This window comes from Rhodnius prolixus, unplaced genomic scaffold, assembly GCF_049639745.1.
Source record: "Rhodnius prolixus isolate KJV_2025 unplaced genomic scaffold, Rpr scaffold_4, whole genome shotgun sequence".
Taxonomy (NCBI): domain Eukaryota; kingdom Metazoa; phylum Arthropoda; class Insecta; order Hemiptera; family Reduviidae; genus Rhodnius; species Rhodnius prolixus.
Genome location: NW_027411614.1, coordinates 41,258,381 through 41,276,945, shown reverse-complemented (window position 1 = coordinate 41,276,945; position 18,565 = coordinate 41,258,381). Strand labels below are relative to the sequence as shown.

General features: G+C 32.4%; 1 protein-coding gene across 8 annotated transcripts; it reads right to left on the bottom strand.

Moving 5' to 3' along the window:
- Nucleotides 1-1,491: 1,491 nt before the first annotated feature.
- LOC141456300 (DEAD-box helicase Dbp80-like) lies at nucleotides 1,492-18,458 on the bottom strand. 8 transcript variants are annotated; one of them, XM_074132187.1, is made up of 12 exons: nucleotides 17,952-18,458; nucleotides 16,367-16,529; nucleotides 16,089-16,270; nucleotides 15,780-15,872; nucleotides 14,946-15,048; nucleotides 12,716-12,836; nucleotides 11,025-11,196; nucleotides 9,422-9,659; nucleotides 7,609-7,771; nucleotides 6,384-6,575; nucleotides 4,090-4,238; nucleotides 1,492-2,447 (listed from the first exon to the last, which is right to left on the bottom strand). In XM_074132187.1, the coding sequence occupies exons 2-11, from the start codon at nucleotides 16,412-16,414 to the stop codon at nucleotides 4,207-4,209; spliced, it is 1,344 nt and encodes a 447-aa protein (XP_073988288.1). In that variant the 5' UTR covers nucleotides 16,415-16,529; nucleotides 17,952-18,458; the 3' UTR covers nucleotides 1,492-2,447; nucleotides 4,090-4,206. The 8 variants fall into 8 exon arrangements, with proteins under 8 accessions (XP_073988288.1, XP_073988287.1, XP_073988291.1 ...); XM_074132186.1 differs by lacking the exon at nucleotides 17,952-18,458 and adding an exon at nucleotides 17,069-17,198; XM_074132190.1 differs by lacking the exon at nucleotides 17,952-18,458 and adding an exon at nucleotides 17,069-17,198 and having other exon boundaries at nucleotides 12,722-12,836.
- Between the last annotated feature and the right edge of the window lie 107 nt (nucleotides 18,459-18,565).

Below are 18,565 nucleotides of genomic sequence, written 5' to 3'. Positions count from 1 at the left end.
AAAAACTGCTCCGAATTTGCATGCCAAAAGAGGCGGTATGAGAACTGTCCCCTTTGCTAGGGTTGAGATAACCCTCAATCACAAACCTCAAAGATGATTAAGGAATTTATCCACAAAATATCTGGGGTAATGTTTTGGACGAAAAGGAGCATTTGGCGCTCGGAAGCAAGATAGTCCAAACTTCTGCTCCTCTTTCTTTCCAGCCCAAATTTCGCTACAAAAATTCCACTCTATCCCGAGGCGTCGAGTGACCCGTGCCAAAGGATGGATGGATAACAATCGAAAGCGGAGTCTTCGAAGTGCTGAGCCCCCTTTCGGATTATATACCTTTTCCTGGATAACGTGGGCTTGGAAGGGCATTTGACCTTTTCAGAAAGCCTTGATTAATAAAGGGCAGTGGAGAAAAATACACCTTATTTCTGATAGAGGTATCAAGGCTTCAGAGTCATCCAAACCTCTCTCTTCCTAAAGGTTACCAGGTGTTGAGGCGGGATATGTACTCCCTGAGAGAACTGGAGATAGCTTTTGCCAATTAGCCTACTTTACCATCTCCCCCATCCCTGGTGTGTGCCTGAAGAGACTACATGTTTGTCTGGCTCCCGGCTCCCACTTCTCTTCCGCGATACTCCCTAAGAATAGTTCTTAACTTCTTCAAAATTTCTTAACTGAGTTGTTTAACCACTTGGGGTGCTATAGGTCTTGTTTGGCACTAGTGGAGGCAAAGATCTAATAAAGGTCGAAGCAGAGGTTACTCCGTAACAAAGTTTGGGTCAAAATTGCATTATCGAAGTTCCTTTTTTCGTGGATTCTGCTTCAACTTCTATTTGTACTAAAGATTTTTATTCTCTAGCAATTGTTTGGTCTTATTAGTAATACTTTATGATCTATCTGGGGATATTCTTGTTTCAGAAAATCTTTCTTTAAACGTTTAGATCTATTTCTGGACGTAAGCTTTTTGTCGTTTGCATTCCATATTTCTTATCAGAATTTCAAGAAAAGTTGCAAAAACAGGGGCCTAATTTATTTAGTTATCTTGGTAATATCTTTAATATGTGATCTTAAAATCAATTTGGTTTTGGTCAGGATATAATTATTGCTGCTAATAATTTTTATTTATAAAAGGCACCCTATCTGGCTCCTCGTTACAGATTTTATTTAAAAAATAATATAAATTTTTTTTTTTTGGAGTTGTAAAGACCCTGAAGGTGAGATGGTTGATCTGAAAATACGTAAATACTCCACCTACAGCATTACTAACTTCATTTGTAAATTGAAACAATGTATGAAAGTAATATCCAGTCAAAAGGTAGAATCTGTGTTTATAGTCATAAAATTATTTATTATTCAGAATTATGCCGTGATGGATTACCAAATCATTTAGGTAACAGTATGAAGTCAATATACAAAAATCTGCATATATGAAAATACGCACCCATCAATGAACTCACGTTTTGAAAAATATTGTCTGATATCATGAAATGCCTGATAAAATGTATTCATCAGAAGCGATTATATTTTTAAATACATTTGTGTAACATAGTACAAGTACATAGACTTATAATTAGCCAGGTACAATATTGTCAGTTCGTTAATTTAATATAAACGCAAAAACTTTTATAAAACAATTTTTTCTTCGGAAACAAAATGAAGAGAATAAATCAAAGAAAATACTGTCAAAACATAGTGACATATAATTGTGTACTATTTCATAAATATATAAAATTATACATATATATATATATACAAAATGACCAAGTAATTCACAAGTTGCTCAGCTGGGATGGTCCCTGTTTCACAGATATAGTTTATATTTTTCAAATAAAAATCTTACAAAACTTGAAATTTATCAATAAACATGAAATTTACACAGAACTTGCACACTTACACAGACCTATAATTTTGGTTTATAAATTAAAAATAGTAACGGAGACTAAACTTTTGATGATTTGAACAATTAAAAATGAGGTCGAATCTTGAAATTATCTATCTACGCTTTGAAAATAAGCATAAATGAATTATGTAGGAGATAAAGAAAGAGGTTACTTTAAATAATTCAAGCGAAAACACTTTAACGAAGAGCTACTGGCGCCTATTTTATGGAAACGGAAATAGAGTGATGTTAAACTTTTAAAAAAATTATCTTAAAACAATTTAAATATAACCTAAGTATGCTATAGTTAGAAATTAATTTGCTCATAGGAGAAACATACTTTTTTAAAGAAAGCTGTTTTAACCACTAACCCAATCAACAACAAAGCAAACCAGAGGTTTCAATTATGATGTTTAGACTTATGTTTTAAAAGTTACTATGATTTAGAAATGATAGTGTATTGCTCAAGTTTCTTGCAGGTCTTTCTGTCAGACATGTACACGAGCTGCTCGAAATAAATCATAAAATGCACGCTTGGAATCCGTAGGTCCTTTCTTCGCTTGTTGTCTTGATTAATCTGAAAGCCGTGAAAATCATTTTTAAAACCTGATTTAATTATTATTGCTTGCTTCTACAGTTAACAGATAACAATTAAGTTATAATAGTTGTTCTTGAAGGAATGTAAACCCAGAGATCCCACACTTTCTGTGATCAGGTGGCAATATATCTAGGCGATTTAACAGTTTTCCAAGCCCTAATTTATGCTCAAGAGGAACAGATACTGCAGTTTATAAATGCTCGGACAGTCAAGCCAGAGAGTACTTTTATCTTCACCCATTGAAAATACCAAAATGCTCTAGGAGACTACTTTTTCTTTCAAGGATGTTCTATTTCGAGCACAGCTCTCGTGAGGTTTTGGGAGTTAATATTTATGATAAATGGGCTTAATTGGGCAACCATGGACATCTCGCAAGCCAGGTTCGCCAGGAGGTTATCAACTGCTCTCTGTACCTGAGGAGGCACGTTTGAAGGCCCAGTACATGCCGCACAAGTTGCGTAAAGTGCATTATTTGATAAATTAAGGAATAAAAGTTTGATCCCTTATATGAAAGATATTTATCACTTAAATATGTAGCAGGAGGTTTCCAATTTTTTTGGTAATTAAACGAAACTCTCCCAAAATTGCCGAATAATTATTGAACCTTCTTGTTTGTAACAGTGGTAAAATTAATTTTTAGCCATTTTGTGTATGGTTGAGAACATCTAAAGCTCTTAACATTTGATTTTTCTTAGAAAAATCACTCGGGAAACTACTTATTTCCCGATATTAAGAAAAATACTAGCTTTACTGCCTTGGCAATATTTTTAGTAGAAAGGGGATGAAAAAAATACATAAAAATGACCTATCGCGTGTTCTTCTTTCTCTTTGATAACAAGTTAAAAAAATTGAAATATGATTAATAAATACCAGAATTTGAAATGGCCTAGCACCTATAATTTTGAAGATATCGAATTGCGGTTTCCGGTTTGTTTCATAACTTTTTATACTCTTTAAAACTGTGTATATGAAAATGGGGGTCAACTGCGAACCCTCACTTTTGGAATCTAAAATCAAGTCACATATTCTGAAACTAGAGGTAACGGGCAAAAAATTTTTCCTCTACCATTTTTTGCTCAGATTAACCGTTTAAGCATGAAATGCATTTGAGACGTCTATGGTCTACCGGCAATTAAATTGAAGCGCCTCTTAAAAATACATTTTTCTTTCAGAAAAGTTCAAAATCTCTAATAATACATTTACAATAAAAAATGTTTCAAATAAACGAATAGATCATTTTGTGATTGTATACTTGCAAAGTATTCGACACACACCACATATGTATTCGATTACCTTGGCGTAAAGGAGGAGTTGTTTTCTAATTTGACCGAATCCTCGCTATTTCGATCTTAAATATTACACATTTTACCGATGCCTATTTTTATTCAAATGAACTGATATTTAAGAAAGTCACAATAAATGTTTCAGGTGATAGTGGATATGGTTTTACAACACCATTATACAATCTACCAGTTAATCACTAGCACCTACAAAGTGTGGAGGTGGAATAGAAGCAACAAATAAAATCTCAATTTCGAAGGGCTGACTCATATTCCAACACACATTTCCTCTTTTAATTAGAACTGATTCAATTAATAATCATAAACAATTCATAACTTACCCATTTAAATGTTTAATCATAAAAAGTAGTTTCAATCTATTTATTTCACATGTAAGTAAACAAAAAACTAATAAAAATTCGTGTAAGTGCTGAAATTGGCAGTCTTCTAAATTCTTGCTACTCACTCAATATTGCAATTATTTCTGAACCTAAAAAACATTTTTTTTTAATTAGGTAATTTTATTCACTTTAAATAAAATAAATTATTGAAAAGAGCCTTAAAAATTAATAAAATTAATTCTTAATGATCATTAATTTCAAGAGCAATAACATTTCTTTAAATTAAGAAAGCTGATGAAGCTAAATTGACAAATTCGGAATTAAACCAAAACATTTACTAGTGAATTAATGTGTTAAATGAGAAAAATTAAGTTAAGTACGTTAGCTATCTACCTCCGTCTATGACTCCTGATCGGTACTTGGACGTAAAGCCTGTCAAAAAAAAAGATCATTACCTTGGTCACTCGACTTAAACCAATCACAGAACACGTTTATAAAACTTCGTGAGGAAAGAAAAAGCTTACAAACTCAAAAACAAAAACAAACAGGACTACTCTAGGGACCAATCGCAACATTAACCTTCCTCTAAGACTTTAGGTACTTACGCAGATGATAGAATGATAGCTTCTTCATCCAACAAAATAAAACCAATGTATTACTAACATAAACATCTTTAGTCGTCGTATGAAACTGGTTCCAAAGATGGAAGCTGTAATTAAAGCTAAAATGTTCTCCCTGCATAGTTTTTCAATTGAAGATCTCCATCTATTGAACCCAACAACTGAGAATAAAAGAAAGCTATCTCGGCGTAATCCTTGGTACATGACTCACCTGGAGGTTGCGCATCAATACGAAACTTCAACAAGCATATATTCGAAAGAAACAGTTATACTCACTAATAAACAGGAACAAACCACTCAAATTCTCCTGCATGTACTTCTACACAAAAAACTTCGTATACAACTTACAACATACGCCTGACCAGTTTACCTTCAGAAACTAAGTACTATAAATTCCTCTAAATACCTTATAAAAATGAAAATGAACGGATGATCGTTGCGCGTATCTAACGACAAATTTTATATTACCGAGTTTTACACATGGAGACCCATTTCATGCCTATCTACTCTTTAAAATAATTTAAGAGAATGTGAAGGCCAACATTCAGTGGACAGGGCAAATATTCCTTAAAATCGACAGATTTTAGCCTATGTAGACGATATAGATTTCGTTGAAAGATAATTCCGAGAAAGAGAGTGGATTGATTAGCCTTCTCAGAACTGTCGGTGAGGTGAGATGGAGATAAGTAGGAGCCAGCAATATATGCTTGCAGAAAAAACTGCGCGGAAACTAATCCTACAACATGGAGAGCGAATGGATTCCTAAGATAAATTTACTAAAAAGGATGGCGTCAGCCAAATTAAAAAGCAAGATATGTCTTCTGATGCTAGAATTCTCCTGGATAAAACAATATGTTCATACGGACTGCACTAACATGCCCTATATGAACTATAGGTCATAAGAGATGAATTTATACGGCCCGGTTTTCCTATTTCCAAGATGTGAACTGGTGAGAAGATGTTGAGGGTACGTGTATTCCTGGAGTCAAACATTAATAATTTGACTCGTTAGACTTCGCAGGCAAATATGTAGCAAAATGACAAGATTCCCACAATGATTAGCAACGAGAGAGATTATAAACTGCACTGGGCAGATGGAATAAGCGAGGATGCGAACTATGGCCCTATCCAAGATAAGGAACTGGAAGACTCATAAAGAGATAGAATGGCGGAAACAGAATTAATTTTTTAAATTTATTTTAAAGAAAATAAATGCAGCTTTCATCCAATACATCATTTTGTTCGCAACGACTTCTACGAATAATCGAACGAGATTGAGCAGCTTCGCTGAGTGGAGATTGCATTTAAAATGGAGATATCGTGAAAATGTTAATGTGGGAAAACTCTAAAGGGAGACTTTACACGAAAAGAGGAGATTAAAGAGACCACAGGTAAGATACCCTTACGAACAATGTGATAAAAAACCCAGCTTCTAATCTGTAAATCAGGAATTGGAAGGCAGCAACACTGCGAGAAAGCGAGTAAAATAGAAGAGGAGACTACTCAGTAATTGGCAGATCAGCACTGAAAACGATGTTGTAGGCAGTATGAGATTAAATATGACGTTCGAAATGATATAAGTACTAACTTACAGTACGCTAACATCAAATTCTAAGTGAACATTTTAAAAAAATACAGTAATTTAATTTTAATATATCTTCTATAAATAGTTACCAAATCTATCTCTGATTTGTGGAATATTATCATTAGCTTCTTGCGATGATACGAAGCTAATGGCCAGACCATTGTTGCCAAAGCGGCCTGTTCTGCCAATCCTATGAAGATATGTTTGACAATCTGTTTTTCTACGCGCATCAAGAGGCAAGTCAAAGTTTACAGCAATGGTTACATCTTCAATGTCAATTCCTGAAAGATTATTAACAGTTAAAGAGTACTATCTTTTTGGAGTATTTATTGAAATGTAATCACAATGAATATATTGAGTCAAAATAAAAACACAAGTTTCAAGAAAATCTCAAAAAACTGAAAATTGGTTTGCATGAAGTGGTACTTTCGGTTGACGTTTTTGACTAAAGCTCATCTGGTGGCATCCTGAACAAAATGTCTAATTTGAAGTTTCTGCGATTTTCTGTAATAAAGTAATGACAACCAAGTACAGCGCAAATGTAAAAACCAGTTTTTCTTACCCAAGAGACCTCAAAATGTTTATTTACGGAGAAAACTAAAAAAAACAGCACTTTAGCAATAAAAATAAGATTTTTTTAAGCTCTTAACCTTGTAGTCTAAAAATCGAAAGCCTGGGGGGGAAAAAAATACTTTTCAGGTCCTCTCCTCTTTGCGTAGATTGCAATGAGGAGGAGGATTTCAAACATATAATAATGATATGTCCACGTTATGTGGTAGAAAGGAAACGAATGTTTGACGACATATACAGGTATTTAGATGCACCATTTCGCTACGAAGACATAATGTTCTCCACCAACATTTATGTGCTTAAGTCTATAGAAGAGCTAGCAATGAAATATGAATGTATTTAAAAGTATAGAATGAATGCAAGAAAATGATTACAGAAGGAGTACGTGATTTTAATTTCGGTTAAGCTATAAGAATGGCAGGAATATAGAGTACTGATCCATCCATTAGTTGTAGTATTTGTAAATAGCTGGATATAGTAGAGGGGTGAATGTGTGAAGCGAATGTATTTATAAGTAAAAATGGAGAGTGAGTGATATTCTAGTGATAAGCACCTAGACGATGCTGGCTGTATGGCGAAAGCCAATGCCAAAAAAAGAAAACAAAAAAAATAATTTTAGTAGCAAGTAGTGCGAAAATATGAATTTTCCTCAGAATGACTGGCCTTAAATAAGTTTTCGGGAGCATTTCATTCCAGTTTATACCTCAACTAAAGTAATAAAGAAAAACCTTTTTGGAAACTTACCCCTTGCTAAAACACTAGTCGTTATTAACATTTTTCCTTTTCCCTCACGGAATTTGTCCAAAACGTTTAACCTATGTTGGACAGAAAAATCTCCTGATAGCAAAAAAACCGAACATCCATCTTCCATCATCTGTTTAGCTAACCAATTAGAAGTCTTGCGTCCCTAAAGTTATATTTATTGATAAAAACAATTAATAATGGACTATAAAAATTAACTAGTGTTAAACTTTATTACAACATAGATTTACTTTTTATACTTCCCTCAAACTTCGATCTTTTACTAAAAATATGTTTCAAAAGAATGGATTTTAATCCAAAATTAAAGAATAGTTAAAAATTGGTTGGGTCAGTAGAACTGGACATCTTAGATTTTATTCGTCGTAACATGAAGTTCATTGTGTCCCTAACCTATTTCAGATTTTCATCCACCATTAGAAGATTTCGACTTCACTTATGTTTCCGTCTCGCACTACACTTGACTGAGTGTGAGAGAAAATTAAGGAATTCTGTTGTTGTGTGATTTCAAGAATACTGCAAAAAAACTCTTCATCATCCAATCGATCTTTTCCAATTTCTTCTAACAATTTTAACAATATTTTTACCTTTCTTAATAGTAGAACCGTAGATAACACGGATATGGCACACTAGTTCCACGAAAGACTAAAAATCATGATATCTATCACGTTTCTAAGGACAAGCCAGTATCATACCTAATTTCTCTGTGAAGCCTTTGACTAGCTTAAGCACAAAATCTCCATAAAAAGTTATACAATTTACTACTTTCGTTCATTCCTCTAGTCTGCCATATTTACTTCTCCGACTTCATACTGTATCCCTGAAGTCCCTCACTTTTACTACACTTTTCTTTATCTAAATAAATGACCTCGTCTCTATTCAGTAATGCTTGATTCATCATTGTGCTGAAGACTTTCAGATCTACTCATCCTTTCCACTCTCAGACTTACAACTGCATTTCAAAAATTAGGGTAACCCTAACCATACCAATCTAGACATATCTCAATTCTGAAATTAAACATTCCTTTGCCAAACGCCAAAATGATCGATTATTTTATTTAATCTCTACCTTACCTCGCTTCTTCTTTTCTGCACCATCTCCCAATCCAGTTCTTTCTTTCTGTCAATAACTTGGATTTGCATGTTCTTCACTAATCTCGAGATTACAGGCCATATTTCTCAATTTTTAAATGTTTAATTCTGACCCTTTGAAAATAATGAATCTCTACAACCTATCAACCCACCCCTAAAAAGCAGCTATCTGCTGGCCATTTTCCTAATTTTCTTGCATTTTGATTTTTTATAAATGTCCTCTAGGATCTAGAAAATGGGCTAATAAGTTTGATGAACAGTTTTTTAAAGATATATCTCCCGTGTTCCTAGAGTTATTTACAGAGGTCAGTCTACTTCGACATTTAGTTGACCTTCTCCTATATCTGACACCAATATTTCCTGGAGTCTGTAATCAATACTAGCAAATTCCAAATATCTCCGCAGATTAACTGCTCCAATTAAAAATCTTCAGTACTTCCAATACAAATCGTGTATCCAAACCTGCCCTACAGTTCTCCTCCTGAATCTTATGTTCTTTTCTTCAGAACAACAGCTAAATTCTAGCCATAGTTTTTTGAATTAAAAAATGTCACTCCAAATACATTCCCAATACAATCTGGGTATCACATCGTTTTAGACATTTGAGTTACAAAAATGATAGTGTTTGAAACTGATTTTTTTTTTTGCTGGAATATCTTAAAAATAATAGGAGTTGAATGATTCGCATTTACCCAAAAGATATTACCTGGCAGAATATGATGGCTCTTCCAGTGTCCAATGCGTTATAAAGACAGATAGCTGCAGTGTACTTCGCAGTCTTATGTTCACAAAGTACGTAATATTGTTTAATATGGTCTAAAGCTTCTTCCTCTCTTTTTATTCTAATTAGTGATGCATTGGGTACTAAATTTGTTGCAACAGACATTATTTTCTCATTAAACGTAGCAGAAAAGAACATTATTTGACAATCCGGTGGTAGGTGTCTGAAAATAAGCATTGTTGCAAAGTAACATTCAGAACGTATTACTGTCGATATTAATATTAAAGTTGTCCTAAAATGTAAGGATATTACTTTTTAAGGTCACTACAGGACAGAAAGATGTATAAAGTTTTTCATAAAATGTTAAGTTTGTTTAGGACAAATGGGAATGTTGTCGTAACTGTACAGAACATATCACGCCCATTCTAGACAAACAAAGAAATACGTCAACGTTGCAACCAAGCCCGCTTCTTTTCATCATTCATCATCTTGAAACTGTCCTGAAGATGAGAATGAGATGTTTTCTCTAGAGGCACAGGAAACAACGCCCACTAAATTTTCTGAACCTGTTTTTGCTGACTACCAGGTAATATGGTTAATAGTATTGAGAACATCAGTTTAATTTAGCCAGCTTCAAAAGGAGTTAAAGAAAAAATCAATGTAATCATCAACTCCCAGAAATACTGAAGTAATTAGGGTCGGAAGAAGCGACGTCGTGTGTTGCTATTTGCAAATTGCAAATAATAAGGATTAGGGAAAACTAATTTGCAGCTGACACATATTTAATAACATGGAATTCACTTGGTGAATTCATTACCAGAGAAAAAAGAGGTTGCATTGCTTCCCGAAATATGTTCAAGCAATTGAAGGCTACATCAACCGAACAGGGGTGTCGAAAAAGAGGAAAAAGTGAAGTTAATTCCAAATTACTTTCCATTCTCATCTATACATCCGACTCCTGGTCATTTACTGGAAATAAGACGCAATAGTACGAAAGAGAGAAACTCGACAGGGCATTTATAGATCGCCATCGTAAGGAATTTACATGTCGAACCAGCAGAGATTAGCAATATAGGAAAGCAAGCTAAATTGATTCTCCAACTGCTGTAATTGAGCTCAGCGATATCTATAGGACTCTTACGTACCTCAGGTAGAGAGGAGATGAGGAAGAAGCAGACCCAGCTTGAAATGGGAGGATTGTACAAGAAATGCTTTCCACAAAATAATCCTGGTAAGAAGCAAAAGGGCTGGAATGAGATAAGATGTTTATAAGGAAATCTCACACTTCTCAAGAGGTGGCTACGCAGAGTAAGAATAAAATCTACAGGTACGTAAAAAGTATTGTCCTTTTACTCAAGGATTTGTTTGCCATAATAAGAGAGCAAATTTTACTCCAATAATCAAAGGGCTTATCAAGCTCATTATTAATAAATTACATATTAATAATAGGATTATTAATAAATCCTTTCATTTTTAAATATTAGCGACGAGCCCTAAGCTTCTAAACTGAGAGTCACAGTTATCTCCTTTTACATATATAAAAATGATATATACATATAATGGCTATGAGCCATTAGGAAAACTCTACCTTCTTATGAGAAAACTTTCCTCTTGGTGACCTCTAGCAGAAATCACAAGATCAGCTTCATCCATTACGAATACCTTGATATGCTTTAATTCCAAAATCTTGTTTGCCCAGTCTAAAACTTTGTCTGGAGTGCCGATAATGACGTGTTCAGTAATTTTGTTTTTGTGAGGCTCTATTAATCCATTCAAATATTAATTTTAACAACACAGCATAGTTATTTAAATGTTTCTAAACGTTTATCTGTTGGGTTATATAATAATTTTAAAACGATATAATTGGTTAACTATTATTACTTTAATTTTCATATTTAGAACAATTTTAAAGTAATAATAATTTGTGAAGAAAATCTTTATTAAAATTTGTAATAAAATATTTGAAACTTAAGAAAAATACTGATCCACAACTTGTTAATCCGTCGTAGCACGCGAATCCCTAACCGGTTTCGGACGTAATTCCATCATCAGAGATTGATTAAGTTTTTGTGTGGAAAATTCGACTTTAACAATGTTTCCGTCACATACTATACTTGCTGACATGAGAGAGATTGCGTGGTATGTTTTTTTTTAAAATGTTAAAGAACAGAAATTTTTTTTTTTTTTTTTGAAAAAATAGTAAAATAAAATTAATGAAAATTGGAGTTGTATTTTACCCAGCGTGCTACAATGGAAAAAATCCGCGTCACTACTTGAAAGTTTAAAGAGTTGAACCATGTTGCTTCGTTATTTTTGAAGCTTAGTTCATCTTTCGAAGAACTAGTCATAATTCTCTGGGGAGACCTAAATGGGGTGCCTTCACCTCAGAAAGAGCTTTGTTTGAAGAAAGCGTTAAACAAATAAATAAATAAAAAAAATTCAGCCAGATATCTATGGATATAAAATCGATTTCAACTACAATAAAGAGTTGAGAAGTGCATATTCCGATACCACAATTCCATCTTCAGAAGGTTGGCTGGTTTATCCAAGCATTGCAACTAGGTTTCTGCAGAATTAATCGCTGTACGCCTAGCTCACAAAAAAATTGCTACTGAAACGATAGCAATGGTTTCGATGGTACTGGCCTCCTAATCTTTTATTAACCTAAAGCTTCTGGATCTGATTCATGTATTATTATTTAGTAATAGAATCTCAAAATAAGGTTCATGTGGATTTGAGAGCACTCCGCACTATGAAGTAGGTTTAAGTAGCTGCCAATTCAAGTGAAACTGTCGACCTAAACCACTCTTTTGCGGCCTTGAAATGCTGTTTGAAGCGTCTTATTAGACGCTTATAGTAATAGATATTACTATTAGCAGAATTTGGTAATTTGATAAGGATTCTACAAGGTTTTTACTCTTACGACTTGAAAATCACCTATTTTGATGGGTTGGTGGTAGAAAAAAAAAAATTATAACCAAAGAACTAATTATGCAATACTTATTAGCATAAAATTTCACAGAGATCCTCCCCTTTATGAAAGAGGCGCCAAGAATACGAGATTTCAAACTTTAAACATATGCCCATCTTTGATAGCACCGTTTACTGCTTGATAACCTGAGTTCTTAATTAATGAAATAATCTTGAATATCGATTAAAGATTTATTTTATATAATTCATTAAGATCGAGTATTGTTAAGGCGGATCATTGGTCAATACCCGCGCTGGCTGATCAGCAATTCGCCAATGCAAACAGTAATAAAATTATTAAGTTCATACCATTACCATACTCTCCTCTTACGGCGAATTTGAAAGTAATACCTTCACAGAACTGGCCAATCTTGGCCGCAACCTCTCCAATTTGTATGGCTAATTCATAAGTTGGCGCAAGGCACACTACCTGGATATATTAAATAAATTCACTGTCAAGTATATTTTTTAATAGCATTTTTGTATCAAATTTGGAAAGATAGGGATTTTTTTTAAGATTGAACAAAAAAGACTAAATAACAACAGTGGCACACTGTACCTTGTCATATGTTGTTCGTCCATCTGGATTTAGTTCGTCCAGAGAGTGCGCGCTATATAGTTGTACATACAAAACCATTTCATCAAATTATATAAATTGTTTTTCTTTCTAATTCTTACCAGCATTTATCTAAAATTATCTCTCTATCTCTTCAAAGTAATAAGTAAAACTTGTTCTATATTACACTGTGTGCGCACACTATTCAAAAATATTGCAGTAAATCAAATCAAATCTCTAAAATTTATGAATTTATAAATCCATGTAGGAAATATATTTCAATAGCTAAAATTTTCAAAATTGAGTTCATATGCAAATTTATATTTTACATGCTACAATTTGAAAGAGGTTTTTAGACATTAGCAACAGATAGAGCGAACAGTATTAATGAAAATTGGAAAATCAGAGATGGCTCTAATTTCTACATTCATTTATTACGTCGGTTAGGAAAGGAGTTCAGGATAAACCCTTCTAAAGGAGTAATTAGTGAATGATTTATGAATTTATAAGCTCAATTTTCAAGAAAATAAATTAAACTTTTTTTTCTTGTTTATTTAACTAGAATAAAAGAAGGGAATTAAATAAATAAGATCTATTCATTTTCCTTTTTTTGACAGTTAAAAAAAATTAGTAAAGATTTCCCAAAAAAAGCTAACTTCTAATTAAACTTCTATAAGGAACCAAGTAAAGATATTGCAAGGGTTTACTCTCTTTATATTTCTAGAGCTAATTTATTTAAACTGCCCAAATTTTAGGAATTTGCGTACCACAATATTTTTTCTAGTTCTCCCCAGCTGCCATTTTACTAAAGTAAAATTCAAGTAGAAACCTAGAGTATTAGTGCTGCTCCTTATTTCATTTTGAATATTTTTTGTTTACAAAGAAATTTGAATTTAATGGTTATTACTGTATATCCATAGCACTCCACAGGCGAATCTCACCACTCAATTAATTGTCACAAACTCGTGTGACTAGTGAGAACCGCTATCAATAACTTGTTTTCATTATGACTTATCAATAAAAAAAAATTGTTCAATATGAAAAGTAAATGTGGGCTAATCCTAGAGAAGTTTTAGTTTGTTTTATGCGTTCTCACAAAATGGATATTAACAAAGAATTGTTTGCCAGTGACGTGTTGATTTTTTAGTTTTTGCAGAAACACCTGAGCTACATATTTTCATTCAATAATTAGTTTCTTTCATAAATATATTCTTGTATGTATTAAAATAACCTTGCGTTTTGCTAGTTTAACAAATATCAAAAAGGATTTGAGTGCTAATTGTTAAAAAAGTATTAACAATTATTAAGGAACAACTAAGCAATAAAACAAATGTGTACGAAGAAAATTTGCAATTTCTAATTACAGAAACCCGTTAGAAAGCCGAGAGTATTATACTCTCATTACTTTCTCTAACCCATCGAAATAAGAAAAACGGCGATCCTGTCATATTTTATAAGTTGATTTTTCACTGACGTTCGCTGACGTTTCCAGAGTCCGAAAAATATTTATGCGAATACTATTTTTAAAACAAAATATTGGTAACCAAAAAATTGTTTATTTCTTTTGCGCATTCCAATCAGATACGTGAGGTGTGACATAAACTTCTGTGATGAAAATGCCTTTTCCGGAATGATTAACTCTACTTTAAAGAATTAATTTTCACCCTTTTGATTTTCGAAAACGGCCTCAACGGTTGACTTCAGCATTGCACACATGTTGATCTACCTCTGCATTCAAAAACTTTCTCTAGGAAATGTTGATTATTTAGAGGAGAGGATAGACTTCACTATTAGAGTCATCTCAGTGTATTGAACTGTTTTTCCATCAATATGATGAGATAATTTGTTAATGCTTTGAATTTTATATAAAAGAAAATTATTATCACATTTATGAGTTCAATAAGAAAAAGCTGGTCTGTTTTCGAAACAGATTTCTTGGGAGGATTTGTGATTTGTTCAACAAAATTAACTGGCAAAAATTACCTGTGGGTAAGGCCTTGATGAATCCACTCTGGAAAGCATAGCAAGTACAAATGCAGCAGTTTTCCCGGTCCCTGATTGAGACTGGGCGATCATATTCTGTGGCCTACAGAAATAATTATAGTGTTAATAACTGTAAGCTTACCCACTTATTATTATTACCCACCTATTATTTCAATAGGTTTTGATTGATTTATTAACAAAAATAAATATAAAAAAGGAAGAAAATATCGGTTAATAGTAGACTAAAATAGTTGGTTACAATGTAACGAGAAAAGAAAAATTACCGCAAAACAGCATCAATTTCTCTTACCAAAGAATTTAAGCTATAAGGTGCTTAAAAAGTAGAAATAAGAGTTACAAGAGCCTATTTCAGGTTTTTTGAAATGAAAACCCATCAAAAATTGTTGACACTAATTGCCTTATAACTTATTTATTATATATTGTATATTATATCACTAATAAATCAATTATATTCTGATTCCATGACGGACTGTTTAAAATAACTAAATTTCTTCCATAATGGTAACTATATAAACGTCTAAAGTTAATATCTAACCTTTCAACGAGTATCCAAATATTTATAGCATCATAATAAGTTTGCTTACCATTTATTTGCGTAATCCTGAAAAGCGGATAAGTGAATTATGATGAATACATGGTTGGATACACAATGCTAGACAATAGCTGTGTCAATGATTTCATCCGTCACTTTCTCACCAAAGTTTTATTAGGGAGAAATTTCTATTAGAGTGCACATCATTTTAGCCAATCACTATTTACATAATATATTCTGAAATATTTAGAAATAAGTAACACTTTTTTAGAAACACTTACGGATCCTGCAGAAGAATAGGTATTGCAGTTTCTTGAATTCTGGAAGGAACAGTAAAACCCATTTCGTAGACACCTCTGAGAAGTTGTGGTTTTCTGTTCGAAAAATTAAAAATACTATTTACAAAACCCTTAATATACGTTTCACATTTAAAGTACATTCTTTTCACATTCAAAAAAATCTAAATTAAAAAAATTAGTCTTAAATATATACATATATAGTACAATAAATCAGTTATATATATTGTAATATATATATATATTGTAATAAATGTAATTGGGACTTGTAAGTTATTGATAATTATAACTTACAAGTTCAACGCCTCAAAAGATTTAATAGAATGAAATGGTGAAAATGGATTTCTTCGGAGTTTCTCAATATCCTCTCCAGTTTTTGTAATTACAAGTGTGTTCGCAATTTTCTGCATTAGCCAGCTATCATCAGGTAAGTTTGGAGATGAACTGTTCCTACGTCGATCCAGAGGTGATGATAACTGAAACAGACACATACAGATATCAAGCTGACATGAATTAGTCAAAAAGCAAAACGTCCACTGATTAAGAATACTACAAAAAAGTAATGAACATACTTTTCTGGGAACATCCTGCTCTGCTGCTTTTAAATCCCAAGAAAGCATGTTAAAATTTGTAAAACAGAATTATTAAGATTGAGTAATTCGACAAAATCCCTTCCTCCTTGAACGGTTTTAGGTAAAGAAGGCAACAGTAAATTTGATTTCAGAAAATACAAACCTAAAATTACAATAAATTATTTAACATAATAACTATAATTTTGATAAATTTGAACTTATAATAAATTATTCCTGTTGATACTGATATCACATAGTAATTTGATCATTTCAATTATATTTATACCAGAAATAGATGTTTTTGTAGCCGCTAAAACCACAAAGGTATTTAGCACTGTGCACAGCTCAAGAGCTCAAGAACACATAATGAGCACAAGTACACATTAAGTTCGGGTGCGGGCTAGTTCCAAGCGAGCCTTCCATCAGAATTTAATTAAAGCGAAAACCTTTATCCCAAATAGAACTAGTTTGCCTTTTAGCGGATTCAAAAAAAGAAAATATCTAAAATTTTCTTTGGATATTATTAACTTAAACTAATTTAATACTTTTCGGTCTGTCACTTTTGTTTGAAACTTTTTTCAGGAAAATTGATTTTTTAAAGCTTGAGGAGAGCAGGCTTGGCTCACCTACATGGTTCAAATACTGAAATGTAAAAATAAATTTTATAGTGGTATTCTTCCAAGCTGCAACCAAATTACCTACTTCTTACAAGTGGTGAGAATTTTGAAAATACGACTCTTAAAAGTCACGGAAACGATAACAGCAGAACTGTCTCTAACCTGTAAGGCATTATATTTAGTTTGTTACTGTCAACAGATGACTTGATCAATGATTCAAAATGATACCGGTTAAACGTCATTTCAGTATATAGTGTTTTCTCAAATACTGAATTTAAAAGAATTTGCTTTGATTTGAAAATAAATGAATTTCTATTATTATTTCTTTTTTATTTTAGTGTTCTCGTGATTTTTAAAATTGTGATTTTACCCTTATCTTAATCCTAATTACAGAAGATGGATCGTAAACAAATTTTCGAATTGTTTTCCCCAAAAACACAAGATTGAAGGTTCACCGATATATGTATGTATATAAAATTATATATATATATATATATATAATATAAATATATATATATAATATAAATTCTAGAAAATGGTACGTGAATTGCGTGCTTGAGAACCTCATGATCAAAAAATCAAAAGAGCTCAAACATATTTCCCTTTAAAAAGCTATTTTAGTGTACTGTAGATCTTTCGCTTATATAATAACGTTATAATTATAAAACTATAATGTTATAATAACTATTACGTTATAATTATAAAACTATAATACTATGTTTCAAATTTCAAGTTTGGAGAAAATGGCATTTCCGGAAGAAGGAATTTTCTGGATTTTTCCAGCTCTTTAATTGACTTGAAACCAAATATTCTAAAAAACACCCATGCAAAGAACTGGTCAGTAATAACTGGACTATTTTCGTGAAAATAGATAAAGAGTATTTCCGAGGGAGGGACTTTTCTCTAAAGACAACTCTTACGGTTTTACTACCTATTTATTATAACTAAAAATTATATAAGTTGCTAACATTCCAATATCCAGAATATTTTGTTCCAATCCGCAGAATATTGTCAAAACTTTGAAAACTGCACTTAGTGAAGTCGTATGAATGTTCTCACTTTCATAGCTAGTACGTCGCACACTCGCCACCTTGTAATAAAGGTAGACTACATTTTGTAGCATTTTTCAGACAAACTCAAGTTCTTTTCATGTAAATAATAAATGATGGACGTAGTATATAGGAAGTATTGAAGAAAGGAAGAAAGCTAAGAGGTAAATCGGTATTACGAATGATGTATTATATTAGTGGAAAAAAGGATGAATTTAAGTTCAAAATGTAATACTGACTTAATGAAGTAAAATACCCTACAACTTGAAGAATGATTTTGGTCTCTTAATTAACAGAATTTACTATGAAGTTGGGCTAGAGAAAAATTATTGAAATGATTCATTTTGTTGCATAAATTATATTTAAAACAACACAAAGCCGAATAAAAAATACTAAATGTAGAAGTTATCACAAAACAAAATCTTCCGCCCGAAAAACTGAAAAAAAACAGATTAGCCAACATTAAAACTATTCCCTTGATTACAAATTAAATAATCAATAATGTAAAAAAAGAACGAAAGTTGAATCTAATT